General features: G+C 42.0%; 1 protein-coding gene across 4 annotated transcripts in view; it reads right to left on the bottom strand.

Annotated features, from left to right (window-relative positions):
• The window catches only part of COBL (cordon-bleu WH2 repeat protein), a 209,363-nt gene that overhangs the window by 147,787 nt on the left and 42,931 nt on the right, over positions 1–18,645 (bottom strand). For 3 of the 4 annotated variants that reach the window (XM_084857680.1, XM_084857683.1, XM_084857681.1), the window contains one exon: positions 5,344–5,550. In XM_084857680.1, coding sequence (XP_084713806.1) covers positions 5,344–5,550 — 207 coding nt within the window. Of the gene's footprint in view, positions 1–5,343; positions 5,551–18,645 lie in introns of those variants that run through there. The other variant, XM_084857684.1, reaches the window with a different exon arrangement.

Here is an 18,645-nt window from a genome sequence, read left to right as displayed (position 1 = left end):
CCACAACATAAACAGATACATTATTTTCACTCTATTTTTGAAGAACCCAACTCCCAAAACAAATGATTTAGAACCTTTCCTTGGGTGAGATTACGTAGATCAGGGTAGGCAAACTTTGGGGGCCCATGAGCACATTTGGCAATTTGATAAACCACCCTGGGCACCATCACAAAATGGGTGCCATAGGAGGCTTGTCACAAAGGACATGCAACCTGCCCAAAAGACTGAGTACAAGTCAGAGGTGACGTCTGGGTCCTAACATATCAAACAACTCCTTTGAACTCACAATTTTCAGTGCCAACAGAAACTATATCACAGAAGTCAAACTGTTTTTCTCCGCACCCTCTCTGCCAGCTCTGGATTACCACCCACGCACACCGTCTCTCTCTCATACCCCAGCTCACCACCCACAGACACTCTCTCTCTTGCTCTCTCTAACTCATTATCTCTCACACACACATACCACAATCCCAGTCATGCATCCTCTTTCCATCCACCTCAATATACACACCCCATGTATCCATCATGCAAGTATACGTACTTACACACACACACGCTGACCCCACCCTTCTCTTCCTCACTACAAGTAAATGAAAAACCCCACCCGCTCTTTTTCAGGATCCCTACATTTCCCCTAACTCCTTTCTCTCTCTCCCTCCCTCCCTCTCTCTCACACACACATGCAGCCCCCATCCATTCAAACATGCACTCATACAACCTGCCCCAACACCCAGCTGGGTTGCTCCCAGCTGGCTTACCAGTGCCCTTCCTAGCTCCCCTGCTTTTTTCACCTCCAACCTTGGCTTACCAGGCAGAAGTGACTGGAGTCTCTTTTTCCCTTCTTGGTGGCTGGGCACACTGCAGAGGAAAGCATTGGCCTGCAGCTGTGCACCATCTTCATTTCCTAAGGATGTGTCTGAGCCCCACATATGGCCCAGAGGCATTAATTGGAAAGGAAGACAGCAGTGGCTGGAGGCCCTCACTTTACTTTGAAGCGATCTCAGATACTGGTAAGAAAATTTGTTAATTTACTTTTAAAATAAAAAGTGGAAGGGGTAGGCTATCTCAGCAGGTACGAAGAAAGGTGTCCAAGGCACCATATTGCCTACCCCTGATCTAGATACATGACCATGAGTTGCTGAAGCTGAAATGGCAGACATAATTTCAGTGTTATCCAAGGGCAAGGCTCCAGGAGAAAACAGAATTTGTGGGGAAGTATTTAAGAAGAACTTAAACTAGTGTTCTTGTATAACTGCAGGCAAGAGAATGAGATGCGTGGGACACCAAAACATGGCTCGGCACAGGGTCTACCACACACATTAATACAGTACAGACCTAAACCCTAATTTTAGTTTTGACAGTACATAGCCTTGGGTTAATTAATAAGAGGAATTCCTGCACATTTTTCTTGACTGTTATGCCCTGCCCTATCCATTTCCCTGCCCTCAAAATGAATACTAACATATTTACTCATACAAACCTATTCCAACACAGACAGACGTATTTACATTGCAAATAACTTATGTCAATAAACAATGAATGTTCAGGTGGTAGACATTAAAAAGGGAAATACAGGAAGATTGGCACAACAGCACACAGTAAGTAGGGCTCTGCTAATAAGAACGCCAGTACTTTTGGATCAAATAGTATTCAATGCAAACTTAAAATCTTTTACATATTTCCTAGCAAAATTGCTTTCTGCCAGAATACAACACTTTAGCTTCTCAAACTTGTAAAACAGGAGTATTGGGAACCCTCCAGCAAAACCGTCTTGGGGTGTGTATATGTAGGTGGATGGAAAGAGGATGCATGACTGGGATTGTGGTATGTGTTAGTGAGAGAGAATGTGTCTTCAGTTTATCCTTTTAAATTGCAAAAATGTTTTACAATCACTATTTCATCCTTCTTATACCTCACCAATGCAGATATACTGTACAATTAAACAGTAACTAACTTTACTGTTTGTAATTATTCTAGAAGTATTTGCACACTAAATTTATACTAAAGGACTGGAAAAAACAGAAATGACATATGTTGAGATTGCAAAAATGTTTTACAACATTTTTGACAGATCACAAGTACACTGTATATGTCAAGAGACATCTGAGCCTTACTCAGTCACAGGGTATCAACATTGTTAAGGTACTTCTAGATATAAATTTGAATTTTAGTACACACGCAGTCCACCTTATTAAAAAAATCTGAAAGAGTGTGATATTTTTGTTTCTTGCTTTTAAACTTGGGACAAGGAATTCTACCTCACATTAGCAGCTGGAACACTAGCCTAAGCTGGTAGAACACACTCCCAGCCATTCCAGACCCATGACCATCCTTCAAGTAGGGATGTATGACAATTTTGTTTCTGTTCACAAATCATGCAAACATGTCCTGTTTACAATCCTGAATGAGAGCAAGAGTGCTTTTTTTCAAGTAATGTTCGTAAATTCCTAAATTTGCAATCATGTTCCAAAAAATGTGTATTTTGAAAAAAATACAATTTTTCACGCTTTAATCAATGGGGGAATGCACACTTTTGAAAAATATGCAGAGATGCGCACTTTAACCATTCAAAATTAGCAATTCTCCCATTTGAACGAGCTAAAAACAAAAACAGGAGCTGGCGAAAACAAGCTTCAACATGATTTTCAAAGAATTTAGGTAAGCTCAAAACTTTCTGGCTCTCTCATCCCTATCCTCATGCTATAAACCTGCTTCTTAAGTGGGGAGTACAATCGCACTCAAAACAAAAGGAGAATCGATCCCAGATCAGATTATTCCCAAGCTGCTAGTATTCCATTTTATCTGGATTATGTTTCAGTTTATTCACTTGCACAGAGTTTATCACTGATGTCAGTCACGGATTTAGAACCACCATGACCTCCCTAGGATCTGAGAAAAAGGAAGGGAAGAGCTGGATGCTGTCAGCCTACTGATAACATGACAGCCCAAATCCCTGCATGACCTTATCTGGTGACTTCATGCAGATGCTAGAAAAGCATTGGAGAAAAGATGTACCCTGTGAAACCAATAAGCTACCAGCTAATGGGTGGCGCAACTATCTCCCAATACCATCTTTTGAAACCTGCCCTCAAAGGAAGACTGGAGCAACCTAAGTATGGTATCCTGCACCCCCAAATGAACAAAGTGGCCTAGAAAGGCCAATAGTATCAAATGTCACTGAGAAGTCTAGGAGAATCAATAGGATCACATACACAGAGATACATGCACACATCCCATCTCCTGACACAGATTGGCCTATAGTGCAACCAAGGCAGTTTCAGTCTCAAAATTAGATCAGAATGTAGACTGGAAAGGATCAGGATCAGAGATTCTCAAACTGTGGCATGCAAGTGTCAAGGGCTCCTTGGAGGCCTCTCTCAGTCTAATCCAGCAGCCAAGTCCAGACACAGACAAAGGGATTCCTTTCAAAGCTTTATTCTTCTTGTACAACTTAACTATACAGTTTGCAACTAGATCTGAGCAGCACAGTACCTATGCCCTAAGTTGGAACAGTTGGTCCCCGTTTGAAAGGGAATTACTGGCAGACCCCTGAACTTAAGGACTAGGGAGAGTCCCTCCCCTTTTCCCTTGAATCCTCTGGGCGCAGCCGTTGTTTGCGCGCCAACCGGGCACTACGACTCCTTTCCGCGCCCTCCATCTGGCGCCGCTCTCTGCGTCTGCGTCGCACGTCCACCAAGTTTGCTATCCACTCTCTGTTACTCCCTGGACTGCTATCTAAGCTAGGAATGTTGGTGGGAGGAATCTCCGTCAGCTGTTGGCCCTGGGAAAGAGGAGTGCGCTCCCCTCCCAGGAGCGACTGCTCTTCCTCAGAATCAGAACTACTCTGGGATTCTATGGGCTCAGTGTCCACCCTGACAGCAAGCTTGCAGGACAGTCAAGAATACTTGCACTTGGTCCTGCACTTGATTTATTTGTTCTGTCAACAGAGATCAAGGCTGTTTTGACTAGGGCTGGATTATTGAAAGGGCTAACAAGGTCCTGGCCTAGGGGCCATCATTTTCAAAAGATGGTGCAGTCTAATATTTCCCTAAAAATTTACCAGTTCAAGGGGCTCTTCTCAGGAGCTTGGCCTAGGGCTCATTATTTTCATAATATGGCATTGGTTGTGATTACGATGCTGGCACAGGAGACAATAATATTATGAAAGTATGAGTTACATATGTGCTTTGATTCGTAGAACAAAAGACATTTATTAAATGGGCCACCAAGACCTCCAGTAATTTTCAAGTGGTCTGCCAAAAAACAAAAGCCCAAGAACTGCTGATCTAGATAATCAGGCTCAACTAGAAAAATCTAGAGCTTGGTGACCCCAACACACTCTAGCACCTTGCTCAAGAAGGAAATGTTTGAAAAAGGACTGAATTTTTCACATGTTATATCTGGGGCACATTTACCCCTGTTACATTAAATAAATGGCCCTGATAGCTTTTCACTTGTTTCTAGCAAAGTATCAGGGGGGTGGGCAACTTGTGGCCCTCCAAATGTTTTGGCCTACAACTCCCATCAGCCCTAGCCACCATAGCCAATGGTGAGGGATCATGGGAGTTGTCGGCCAAAACATGTGGAAGGCCTCAAGCTGCTCACCCATTCTAGAAATTGGTCAAAAGGTAGACATGAATCCGGAGAAAATACACAACAGCTGTTATCCAGACCTCCACTACCCACTCCACAGGAGCAGCTCTTTCTCTTTCATAGAAAGGGAAACCCCAGTATAACACAAGGGGACTGCCCTTGCACATGTGAAATTTTCTTCTCTTAGAAGAGAAAGGGAAGCTATGAGAGCCATGGTTCTTTTGTATCATGACCAATGCATATATATCAAGATATATATCATGAACAAAGGATTCAGTGCCTTTGAATCTTTCCACAGTACATCAAACATATCTGAACAACTTGTGACCCCAAATACAGACAACCAGCCATTTCCACAGAAGTTCCATAAACTTCCTGTTCTTGTTTCCTGACTGAGACTGCAAAATGATGGTAACTTGCAAGCACCTGGCAATTCACAATACATGGCTGATGAACCGCATTCAGCCTTGCTGCATCATCAGTTGTGCAGGCCTGGCTTTCAAATAGCAAGAATGTAGTAAACCACTCTTCTTGTGCTGGATAAAGAGATCTAGATTAAAAAGGAACTAAGAATATGGGAAAACAAACAGGAGCTCTTAACTCAACATGTACTGGTGGGTAATAAACACTAGAAGAAAAGGAGAACATGTGCCTAGAGTGAACACCGTTATCTAAACTCCCCTCATTAAAATATTTTTAAGAGACAGAGGAATTGAACTACAATTTGTTTCAACTGTTGGAAAGCCTTACCTCCCCTGCACAGTATTTTTCTGTTCTTCTCCATCTGGAAAAACAACTGTGAAGTCCACTGTCCTGCTAATCAGATTTTCCTTCATATTTATCATAGCTTGATCAGGCAGCATTCCCAGCTCTGTGGTTAAATTGTGTTCATTATTACTTTTACAGGCCGTAGAAGGTTGGTTTGGTGGAGGGGGAGCACGAGCCTTCATTCTTCGCCTGAAAACAAAAAAGACAGTAGAGAGTTGGTTGGTTTTATTTATGCTCTATAAGAGCAGTTGATACCATCTGCCCAGGTGAGAAGACCCTGCTTTTTTTTGGCACTATCTGCTTGAATAACCTGGGCTACTGCTTGGTAACACACTTCCAAGACAGGAGAATTATTTTTGGCCACTGTAAGCCCAGAGAGGCTACAGCAACAGCAAGAGGCCTATGGAGAGGACATTTTACATCACTGTTCTCCCAGCACCTCCAACAGCTTCCTCCACCAAAAGTTCCAAATGTCAGGAGCTGCTGATATAATCTGCATGATGAGGCCTACAAGCCTCAAAGAAGAATGTGTTTGAAACTCTAGTTTAAAAAAACTTTTGAAGTTATTTTTGGGTGTTTTAGTTTTGCCAGAAGTTACTACAAAAACCATTTTGAGGATGGTTTATTGAAAGCCAGTATATATTATCAGATATACTAATACTGATTAGAGTGTTCCCGTGCTCAAGCGTATGTAGCCAAAACCACATCACACACACACATATAAGCCTTGGGGTAACTCTGAGGTTTTCAGATACCCAAAGCATCCTCAGGAAAAAAAAAACCCCAAAGCAACCCTATAATATATGCATGCATGCAAGCAAAATATATGGTAGGAAGAACCAGTCTTCTGGATAGAACAATTCTTGGTTCAAACTAAGAAGCTATTTTTAGATGTCCCCAAGGACATGAGAGAGAGCTGCCCATATACTTCAGTGAAGAAATAAAACAATTTAAGCTAGCTGGGATTGGACACATGTGTTCCACGACACTCCACTCCAACCCCTGCCCCCCAAAAAGAGAGGGTGAAAACCCAAATGGAGAAGAAGAAAAAAATCAATCATGAGCATGCTCAGTGAGCATGGAATGCTGACCGAATTTTGAGCGAGGGTGAGGGGGAACCAGGGGACAGAATGGAGTGACTGGACCTGGAACACTGAAGATAAAAACTCCACAGTGCAATATTTTGTTGCAGGGCTCCATTTGTAACTACTCCAATCTAAATCATAATCATAAATGATGAAATGCCTCCCTGTTTACAAAACAACAGGTTGCAAATGTGTAATTGCTTCTTCAAGCATTCATCTGTGCAGTCACACACACATATAGGTTCTGCACCTGTGCCAGCTTTGGCACCTTATATAGCAGTGGTGGGGAATCTTTTTTCTGTAGAGGGCCACATTTCCTTGGTGGTAATCTGTCAGAGGCCACATGCCAGTGGGGCACAGAGACAGGTGGAAAATGGGTGGGGCCACTCCTTTTTCTCTCTGTCACCCCTTTTGTACACTCGCCCTCTCTTCCTCCCTCCCTGTCCAGCAGTCTACTGGGGGAGGGACAGGTTGCTCTTGCCAGAGGCCTGATCAATTGTAATTGAAACATTGATACTCTGAGATGAGCAATAAAACAAATTTAGGGAATTATCAGAGCCTGACAACCTCTCTAGTCTTTACTATTGTGCAGTACTATCATCTGAACCGGGGCTTTTGATATTCAGACCCTAATTTGTTATAAAAGTCAAAATTCAGGAGACAAAACCTTTGATACCTTCACCAACCTGGTCCTCTCCAGATGTTTTAGACTACAACTCCAAGCATTCCTGACCATGAGCCATGCTGGTTGTGGCTAATGGGAGTTGAAGTCCAAAATAACTGGAAGGCACCAGTTTGAGAAAGGGGAAATTAATAACTTCTTTTGAAAGCATTACAAGATTCCTTTAGTTTTACCCAAGGCATTTTGCATTATTATTACAAATTCTTGGGGAGGGGCAGAAGAGGGTGATACCTAGTGAAGGGATTTTCCTTTATGACTTCAAGCTGCTGCACCAACTGAATTATTGCTTTTTGTGATGGATGCTATAACTCTTATGTTTTTCTAATGTATTGCCATGCTATGCACTCAGGCTTGAACTTGCAAATCAAACTGATTTCTGCACCATCTCTGTGGGGAAAAAGCATTCTGCTGTTAAGCAACGTCAATAAAAATTCAAGTTATGATATACAGCTAGACCACGTCACTGATGACAAGCTAGGTTTGACAACAAGGAGAACTAAATAACATATTTCTAATACAAAGAGCAACCTGTCAGTGACAGATGCAAATACTTTATAATATCCCTCTAGAAACACCTGGACATTGTACAAAACACAAAAATGAAGCTTAACATAATTATACTCGCCTAACCTCAATCTACATCAGATTCTCAATCAAGAGAATACATTCCCAAAGAAAACTGTGAATTTTGCACTAATTTTATAGAAAATACAAAGCCATGGCTGAAAATATTTCAAGTTTGACGTGTCAGATTAAGTTAAAGCATATTGTTTCCTATATTGCGTAAAATGCTGTACATCTCCTTGTGTAGAAGTTATGTTTGCAAAGGTTAAAGGTATTATACCATTATACTGCAAACTGAGCAATCCTGATACCTTAGCAATGTAATTCAATGGCTGATAAAAACACATTACCTGCTTATATTATCTTCCTTCTCAGAATAAACATCTTGGCAGAAGATGCCCCAAAAGGAAAAGCAATGGTACCCCAGAACTAAAGTAACATAAATACAATTTCCAAGAGATACAGACAGTCAGACCCTGGAATGCAATAAGAACAAGTCAAAGCCCTTTGGACCGATACTTGTTTTAGTTATCTATTAATAAAGATCACCAACAATGTAACCTTGGCATACCAAGCTCGACTAAGGAACACACAAATGGCATTCTGCCTGATGCTTTACAGAAAGCACTAAGCATTCCTTTCTTCAAGCCAACTTCATAAGGCACCATGTACACTGATAGTACTATATATGAAGATGGAAGTGAAAACCGCAGCAAACCCAAGATCTCCACCTTCAGCATACAAAACATGTGACCTGAACAAACGAAGTTTCCAGTGAGGTACCCAAGAAACTGGTGTCTTGTGTCTTTAACTGGATTTGGGGGCAAATATATGAATTTGGGAATTACATATACTTGCTCACCTGCTTCAGTCTCTTGCAAGGGAGCGAGCAGAACTACACTATGTACAACCTCATGAGTTTATACAGTGTTGAGCAGCACCCCAAACCAAGCCAGTGTGGTGTAGTGGCTAGAGTGTTGGCCTGGGAGTCAGGAGATCCAGGTTCTAGTCCCCACTCAGCCATGGAAGCTCACTGGGTGACTTTGGGACAGTCACAGACTCTCAGCCCAACCCATCTCAGAGGGTTGTTGTTGTGAGGATAAAATGGAGGAGAAGGAGGACTATGTATGCCGCCTTGGGTTCCTTAAGGAGGAAAAAAGGCGGGATATAAATGCAATAAATAAATAAAATAAATAAACAAACATATAGTGAGAATTTTGCTAAATAGGAAAATGTTTCTAGAGGATTCTGTTAACATGAAGTTATACAGGAGGAGAAGTTTTCATATCTAAGTCTTGCACCTAAAGTAAGTAGGCACAGAGAGATAAAATTTCCAGAAATTTTGAGACCATGGAAAAAACTGTTTTTTCCCCGTTTTTCACCCCTGGAAAAACAGACATTTGGGGAAAAACTGAAAAATAAGCAATACTTTTTTTTTAGTGCTCTTTACAGATCTAAAGTCACTTTGTTGCGTTAGGTCACCCTTCCCCAACCGGGTGCCCTCCAGATATTTTGGACTTCAGCTCCCATTATCCTCAGGCAGCATGGCCAATGGTCAGGGATGCTGGGCACTGTACTCCAAAATGTCCAGAGGGCACCAAGTTGGGGAGGGCTGCTTAAAGATCATAAAGCAGCCTTTCTGTTCCTAAAGTTATTTTCTATATACTTTAGTTTGCTCATAAAATTATCATTATATTCTAAAACTTTTAAAAGCAAACTCAGTTAGTAAATTTGTAATTATTGTCCGAATAGAACTACATTAAATGACTGCTACAGCATCAGAAACACAGGACTCTATAGAACAAAAATCAAACTGTCAAGAATTAACATTTACTGTCAAGAATGCACATTAGTGACTCTAGTCATGTGTTGAGATACTGAGCATAAATGTCTATCAGTAAAATATACCTTAGATCAATAATTCTAACAAGGAATGAAAGAAAGAAATATGCTGGGAATCTTTCAGAGAGGATTTTAAAAAAAAATGTTCCCCATGGCCTCATTATTTCCAGACATTTTACCTCTCTAGTCTTTCTACAAAAGTGTTCTTATTACATAGTTTTTAGAAATCATTGTGGGGGGGGGGGTAGTAAAGGCTAGGTAACAATATATAAATACTTTGACTTAAATCCTAAAAGAAAATATTTCATAATCCAAAACTGTTCAATTTTTCAGAAAAAAACAAAAATGGTCCTCAGAAAAAAAACTGGGAAAAAACACATTTCCCTCCCGAATGTTTCCGGTTTTTTTCCAGGCCTTCACATCTCTAGGTAGGCACGATGACAGCAGCCACCTTTGTTATTCAACAAGAAGCCTTGCCCAAACTCCTTGATCTCCCTGCACCTGGCTCGAAGTAGCAGAAGTGAGCCAGGGTAGATGAAAGGTGGGGTAATGTTCCACAGGGAGGGAAGACAGGGGAGAAGTTCTGCTCCTTTTACTCACATGCCTCTTTTGATGTTAAAATGAGACCACGACTGCTTTATGCATGAACAGGGCAGTCTTGGAAATAAATATGGTTTGCCTTGCCACCATCATGGAGCTCCTACTCAAATTCTACTTTAGTGGAAAAGCAACTCATAGAAGTTCTAAAGTTAGGACGTACAGTAATAAGCCACACAGTAGGGGCACATTCTTTGCGTATCCTTGTGGAAGAGCCTATACGAAGTATTCTGCAATAGGATTATCCATTCCTTGATTTGTTTTTGATTGTTCAACAGATTAATCAACAAAATTAAATTAAAATCTGGTAAATGTGAGTTAGTTACCCTGTGTAACTCATGACTTTTCTGCTGGTCAGGGAACAACTGGTTAGAGTCTACCATTTACAACCATTGATGTTTTTGAAGTATTTATTATCACTAATGGCTATCAGTAGCAATAACATGTTCTCAGTATTTTTATTACATTGAACAGCGCAGACATAAGCTGTTAATATGTTACCTGGAGTGCCTTACACACGCATTTTCTTCTGTGAAAAGAGATGCATGTAGAGAAGAATGTCCATGTATGCAGATTTCCTTTTGGAAACCTACTTTCAGGCATTCTGGATTGTGGCTGCACAATTATGAAGGGATGCAAAGAGATTGTCTAAGCGCTACTAACAGGTTCCCTGAACTCAGAATATCCCTAATGAACGTAAGAATTACCTTACTGGATGAGATCAAAGGCCCAGCTAAACCAGCATTCTGTTTTCCACATTGGTCAACCAGATGCTTATGGGAAGCACAGAAGCAGGACATGAGGGCAATACCTTTCTCTGGTGGTTGTTTTCCATAAACTGGTATTTAGAGGCATGCTGCCTCTGTTCCTAGAGGTAGCATATAGCTATAACTTTATCCTCCATGAATGTATTATTTTATTTATTTATCACATTTCTATACCACCCAAGAGTTGAAGCACTTTAGGCGGTTCACAAAATAGATCTTCATAAAATATAAGAATGTAATAAAACAAAACATAAAACTGAAAATAGAAAAAGAAAACCAGCTACAGATTGCAACCAAAGTAAAACCAACAGCAGCACTAAGTTCAAAAAAGCTCAAACACAGTTTTTACAAACTGAAGGTCTATAAAGTCTGAACATGTAAAAAGGTCTTCCCCTGCTGCTGAAAAGACCGCAACATATGTGCAAGGGTATTCCACAATTAGGGCACTTCCACCCTCTCGTTAGTAGCTATCCACCTCACCTCATTTGGCAGCATTACCCAGACGAGAAAGTCTTTTAGATAACCTGACCCCAAGCCATTTAGGGCTTTAAAGGTTCTGGGCACTTTGAATTGTGCCCAGAAATGGACTGGAAGCCAGTGAATATCACAATACAATATGATTGTATTGTCCACTCCCTGGTAACAATCTTGCTGTCCTATTTTGGTCCAGCAGACCATTTTGAAAGGCAGCCCCACATATAACACGTTGCAGGAATTCCAAACCAGAGCGTAGATAAGTTAGCTAGACTATCTCTGTTCTGATAGGGTAATAGTTGGTACACCAACCTGAGATGATCAAAGACGCTCTGCACCAACAAGGCTCTTTGTGCCCTCAGCAGGGTGGATTGATTTGATTCAGTGATTTAAACCAGGAAGAAAAGAGTTTTCCCAATGAAACCTTTTCATATATTTCCTAAACAATGGTGCAAACCTGACCACTAAACCATGTTAATTAGAACTAAATATACTATTATTTACACTGCTTCATTCTTACAAGCAGGCTTTACATCTCTTTGTCTCACTGTATATATTTTGCATGTTTTCCTTTTTTACCTGTACAGGAAATGTCTGTAAAATATTCCCATATAGGGTCTTTCTTATGACCAGCACCCATGACGATTTAAGGTTAGCAGCATAATCCTATAGATGTCTCCTCAGAAATAAGTCCCACTTAGTTATGTTTAACATAACATAAATAAAATCCAACCTGAAATCAATATCCCTGGTCCTTTTGGTGCTTTGTCCCTCCCTCCTGCCTATGCACAAAGAACTCTGGGACTGTTAGTTCTTGAAAAAGTATGTTACGTAGGAAACCACAGATCTCTCTGCCTCTCAAACTACAGGTGCTGCACAAGCACACACTCTCTGTTCTAGGAAGGGCCTGGGTCAGCAACACTGTTCAGAATATTACTTGTTCTGTTCTGCTTTTTGATGGGCTCCAGCAAATCTCTCAAGATCCGGATGATACATAGATTCAGGGAAGTAGGTTACCTTAAATATCCTCAAATGATGTACAACACTGCATCACATTTTTCCTCATGGTAATGAGGTTAAAACCTGGACCAGACCCCTGTATCGATGGTCCCTGGTGAAACTGTATCCTCCCCTTCCCCCATGCTTGGGTCCTGAAGCCAATTTACATGTGTGATTCTCTGCAGAGGGAAAGCACTTCAGGGTCGTTCGAGACACATGACGTCGTGGCCACCCCTGAAAGTTGTTTTAGCATGTATTTTACCTTAAATGTGGCTCTTGCTGCTAAATTTACCCGAATTTAATCCTACATGCTGGGAGTGCATAGGGGTGTGTCTGTGCTTGGTCTGGAGAGAGGGGTTGGGAGAATAGCCTACTAGGTCTACTCAGATGAAGCAGCAGAGGCAAGAAAGCGAGCCAAAGGGGTACCATAAGGAGATGCCGTTCTGCTGCCACTTGCCCTCCCCACCATCTCTGTAGCGTCTTTCCCGCATTGCGAAAATCGGAACCCCTCCCCACCCCAGCTGCTTTCCCATTAGAAGCTTGACTCATTCATAGAATCCAGCCTGTTTTCTCCCTTCTTAAAGTCGCAGCCTCGCAATTCCGATGTGTCAATTTAGTGGCTTGACTCACTCACAGAATGCAGCCTGTTTTCTTCATTCATAAAAGCGCAGTTTTAATCTTTACTTTTTCACAATATCCCAATGGTGAATGAGAGGGGAGAGGTGTGGGGTTAAAGTAGGGGAGATTAATTCACCGCTTCCAAACTTCCCTGAGCAGGGGAGTGTGGTCAGGGGCGGGGAGCAAGCCTCTCATTTGCTCAGCAGCATCTATGTGTTTGATGACATTCAGTGCAAGTAGCAGGACTCTGCCCACACAACCCCAAAGAAAAGAGGATTGATGTGCAGTGTGACCTGTGAAAGTGCGTTTTAAGGTACTCTATACTCCACTTTTCTGGCTATGTGTGTCCCTGACGGACCAAAGCTGATTTCATGAAAATCTGCATTAAACATGAAAGCGCTTCGCATTCTGTTGCCATGTAGATCCATCCCCAAAGCTGAGCAAAGACTGAATTTCACTTCATGTAACTTTGCTAACTGAACTCCTTTTTTTGCTTCAAATTTCAAAGCAATACTAGAATTTTCAATATATTTTTAATGCTGCTGGATTCCTAAGGGCACACCAAAAGGGTGTAGCAACGATCTCTTGAAGCATGTGAAAAGACCACCCTGAATTAAGTGGGGAACATGTGGTTTGGACACAAATATAAATTTTATGAGCTTCTCATTGTCCCTCCCCACATCCCCACCTTAACGGATAAAATCAGATACATTTGTTCAATTTACATGTAACTTTTAACCTAAATATTTTACAGCACACAGAATTCAGAGGAAAAAAACCCTAGTTCTTTTAAACAAAATGCAAATGTGTATCACACATCAAAGTGACATCTTAAGCAGGGGTTGTCTAATGCAGCGATTCTCAGTCATTCATATCTTACACCTCCCAACAATTGCTCTGTCAAAGATGAATCCCACCATGATAGAAACAAAAATCCCACTTTTTCTGAAAAGGACGTTATATATTTACAGGCATTCTGTTATTATATTTATCATTTATGATAGGTTTTAAGGTCATAAAAATTGCAGCAGTATTGTTAGGAGTAAATTTTAATGCTATGGCTTTAAAACACAAATAAACAAAAAATATAATTGCATTAGTTGTTGAAAACTATAATAATACCGTTGGGTATAAACTTTACTGCTACCAGTAACAGTACAACACAAACATAATAAATTAAAAACTGCAGTAGTATTATTTGGAATACATTTTATTGCTATGACTAAAACACAAACAAAAACAATAATTCCATTGGTAGTTTAAAAGGTTACTGTTAGCATGCCAAAAGGTCACTGATGGATAATCCATGGCAGGTAGGGTGCTGGAGACAGCATATCACACTTGCAGGTGGACAAGGGCATTGAGGGAGAGTGAATTCTTAGTAGTTGCTATAAAAACCCTGCGTCCCACCTAGATTACTTCTGTGTACCACTAGCGGTATGCATACCACTGGTTGAGAACCAGTGAAATGGACCCTTGGGAAGTGTGGTAGGCACCACCACAAAAGGGCTGCTGTGGGTGGAGGCATGGTCCATTGCAAATGCTGGAAGCCACAAAAGGAATTAAAGTTCTCCCAGCCTCCCCTGTGCAACCTGATTGCATCTCCATACACAGACTGACCCCACACATGTTTACTCAGATGTAAGCCCCATTGAGTTCAGTGGTGTTTACTCCCTGGAAAGTGTGCTTAGTTGAAGGAACACATTTAATCCAAGTTACATGAAAATCTTAATTGAACATAGAAGGTTCTGATGATTTACAACGTAAGTGGATGTAGAAACATTTGGATGTAATTTCCATTCAAACTGGGCTTCACTTATTGGATATATAGTCCACTGGACAGAAAGTTGATCTTTATCAATATGCAGATGACACGCAGCTCTACCTCTCATTTCAATCTTCACCAAGGTTGGCCGTAGAATCCCTGTCCAAATGTCAGGAGACAGTGAATGGCTGGATGGGGAGGAATAAGCTGAACCCTAACAAGACTGAGGTACTTTTGGTGGGAGACAAGAGGAGGTTGGGGGATGTTGACCTGGTGTTGAATGGGGTATGGCTACCCTTGAAAGACCAGGTCCGCAGCCTGGGGGTCATTTTGGACTCCCAGCTGTCCATGGAGGCTCAGGTGTCAACTGTGAGGTGGACAGAGCTGTACCAACTCCATCTGATACGATGGCTGCGCCCCTACCTTCCCAACCATCTGCTCCCATCGGTAGTACATGCCCTGGTCTCCTCTCATCTAGAGTACTGTAATGCGCTCTACGTGGGGTTACCCTTGAAGACGGTTCAGAAACTGCAGCTGGTACAGAACACTGCGCCTCACCTGATTAAAGGCAACCGCCGGTGTGATCACATCACTCCAGTGCTGAAGGAGTTGCACTGGTTACCAGTTGTTTTCCGGGCCAAATTCAAGGTGTTAGTTTTGACCTTTAAAACCCTATATGGTTCCGGCCCAGCCTATCTTAAGGAGCCCTTCCAGCAACACCAGACAGGCCGCTCAACAAGATCAGCCTCGGATGGCCTTCTCTCTGTCCCATCAGCCAGGACAGCTAGGCTGGTGAGGACGAGGGAGAGGGCCTTCTCTGTGGTGGCCCCCACTCTGTGGAACTCCCTCCCTAGGGAACTCCGCCATGAAGAAGCTCTTTAATGAGCTTCTGCCACGTGCTGAAAACTTGGTTGTTCAGGCAGGCATTTGGGGTGGGCTAGGGAAATTTTAGAAAATGATGTTTTAATGTGCAATTTTATTGTTTTTAAAGTGTTCGTATCATTGTTCATCACCCAGAGTGGCCAGGTGACCAGCCAGATGGGCGATTAAGAAATTTAATAAATAAAATAAATATTAGAGGAAGAGAGGAAGCAAGCAGCATCTCTTAGAAGCAATTCTCACAGAGCAATCAGAAGTAAATCCCATTGAGTTCAATGTTGCTTATTGCCAGGAAAGCATACATATGATTGCAACCTAAACTTTCCTGAGGAAGGGCATATGAGGCCCAAAATGGGATGAACATTAGGGCAATCCTATGCATGTTTAGACAGGAAAAAGTCCTACAACTCCCATTTTGCCTTAAAATATTTTTTTCACTAAAGATACTTTTAACCATTTTTTGCATAGAGAGATGCCATAGGTGACGCTCTCTTTGGTTTTGTTGCGAAATAATATACTGAGTGAACAGAACTTAGTAAAGAAAGCTCACCACTCCCACCCTCATAATTGCCCTGTGGTCCTCACCACCTTCCTAGACACATATAGAGAATGAACAGTTAAGCCCTTTTCTGCCTTTTGGATTGCAGAGCCTCCATGCAATAAAATGGTTGCTCACAGAGAGAGAGAGAAAAAGAGAGAGAGAGAGAGAGAGAGAAAGAGACTGAAACTCTACACAAGGCATTTATCATGCACTCATGACTGTTCACTCATAGAAGTTCATGGGTCCTTTTTATGTCAATGCATCAGTCCTGCCATTTTCAAGTTAGAATCTGCCATTTTATAAAACCCAGAAAATGCTGTAATAAATTGAAATTGTGCAATAAGATATCGCCATCTGCTGGTGGTATAAATGAAACAAGGGGAAAGAAACCAGTAAAAACAAGTGGCGGCGGCGGGGGACACACAGACATTATTGTGCCAAGCATTAAACCTACAAAGACTATGGATGACAAAGCCCCGGTAATGCTGTGGGATTTTTGCTAATATGGAGAAACCCAAAGAGAGAGAAGTGTTAAAAGTAAGCAAAGCAAAAAGGGGAACGACTCAAATAAGCGGAAAGCTGACACCTCCACTTAACCTTACATCGTTTTCCCACTGGAACTCATTAATGAATCCCATCAAGAGCTAATTTACACCTTAGACTCTCTCTCTCTCTCTCTCTCTCTCTCTCAAGCCTCTTGGTTGCCACCAATCCACATGCCACTTTTTCTCTCTCTGCTTCTAAAGGGCTTGTTTGCCTCCTACAAGGTAATGCAGTCTGCACTGTTTTCGTCTCCAAAATTTCCTATGACAAACCAACCAGCATTTGATAGGCACTTGATAGGTATCCCCCTAATTTCACCTTATGGAGTTACTTCTAAGCAAAGTTTCATGTTGCTTCTTTTCATCACCACCACCACCCACATTAGCAGGATAAACTCCCTGAGGTTCTCCCCCCACCCAACATTGCCCCAGACCAAATCTACCCTTTCTTCACCTTCCCTAGGAAGTAAACTTAGTTCCCTGCTCACCAAGGATTCCAGCTTCACTCCAATCAGCAGAAGGGACAGTTCAGTAGCAAGCAAGCCCTGGCATTTCCATTCATGGATGTGCCCCACTTTCTTTTCATTTGGGTTCATCAGAGGTGTGCAGGGGTGGCCTTCCTAGCATAGCCCAATGGGAAGACTGCTCCTGCACACCTCTGACCAACCAGAATGAAGAGGCGGGATATGGTCAGGATATCCAGCAGGGAAAACACCAGTGTTTGCTTACTGCTAAACTGTTTCCTCCTGCTGATTTGTTGTGCCCTACCTCCCTTTTGTTCTGGTTTGTCAGTGGGGTGCAGGAAGGGCCTTCCCACTGGACTACAGGTCTTTTCAGGTCTTTCTCACCTTGGGTAATGTCTTTGTATTGTCAGTTTGGAAGTAGGATGGAGAGACACAATGAGGCAATGGAGCTGGCACAGAAGGCTGACACAAATCTCGGCTTTCCCTTCTGACCATACTGTCCTGTAGACATCCCACCATCTAACAGATGATGCTATGCAGGCCACATTCAGTGATCATATCTTGGCTTTAAAAGCCAAGTGCATGCAGCCCCTTTGCTCTTCCCTTCATAGTGTGCCTCAATAAGCCAGAAAGTCTCAAACTAACCCCAGTTTCCCATTTGGTCTACACTGGGAAACTAATATTATTAGCTTTGGAACAAGCCAGAATCTTAAACAAACTTAAGATCAGACAAAATGGGAAACCATGGTTGAGTAGAGGTTTCCTGGCTTATTGAGGTGCACCATGAAAGGGGTGAAGGAGCTGTGTGCATGAGCAGAAGGGCTACGAGTATCTTGGCTTCTTAAACCAAGATATGATTATTTGAATCAGGCCACTGTAGTGGCAGCTCTGGACAGGGGCAATATGGTAGGGACAAAACCTAGCTGAAAGCTACTTTTCTCAGGTCTAGTCCTGGGACATGAAAATAGAAAGAATTATGGCTCTTCCACAAGTTGCCAGTCTCCACTAATTCTTTTTTTCCCAGGTGGGTAGTATGCTACCATGGTTGGATCCTAGTTCTCTATTTGCCAAATTGTTTGGATTGTTTATAATAAAGCTGCAGCCTGTTTTTCCATCTGAGCTCTGGGGAGGTGGTCTCCCTTCATTCTTCCCAGATCAAGCACAGCGGATATGTATTTGCCCCCCTCAATCCAAACATGGCACAGTACAGCATAGTACAACTTCCTACCAGAACACAATAGCTCCACAGTGGCATCTTTATTTGTCAAATAAAGTTCAGATAAACTTGGGAGAGAGATTCTGGGGCTGGAAATATGAACAAGTTAGTTATTAATAAGATAAGCTGAAAATCCAGGTAGTTATTAACACTGGCACTCAGATTTATACATCCATGACTGGTGGAAGGGGAGCAGGTCTCCACATATGTTGAAAAGCCACTAAACAAAAAAGTAACATCACCTGTGGG

Source organism: Heloderma suspectum, chromosome 5, assembly GCF_057233095.1.
Source record: "Heloderma suspectum isolate Gila_16-S chromosome 5, 16-S_ref, whole genome shotgun sequence".
NCBI lineage: Eukaryota > Metazoa > Chordata > Lepidosauria > Squamata > Helodermatidae > Heloderma > Heloderma suspectum.
This window is presented reverse-complemented; position numbering and strand designations above follow the sequence as displayed.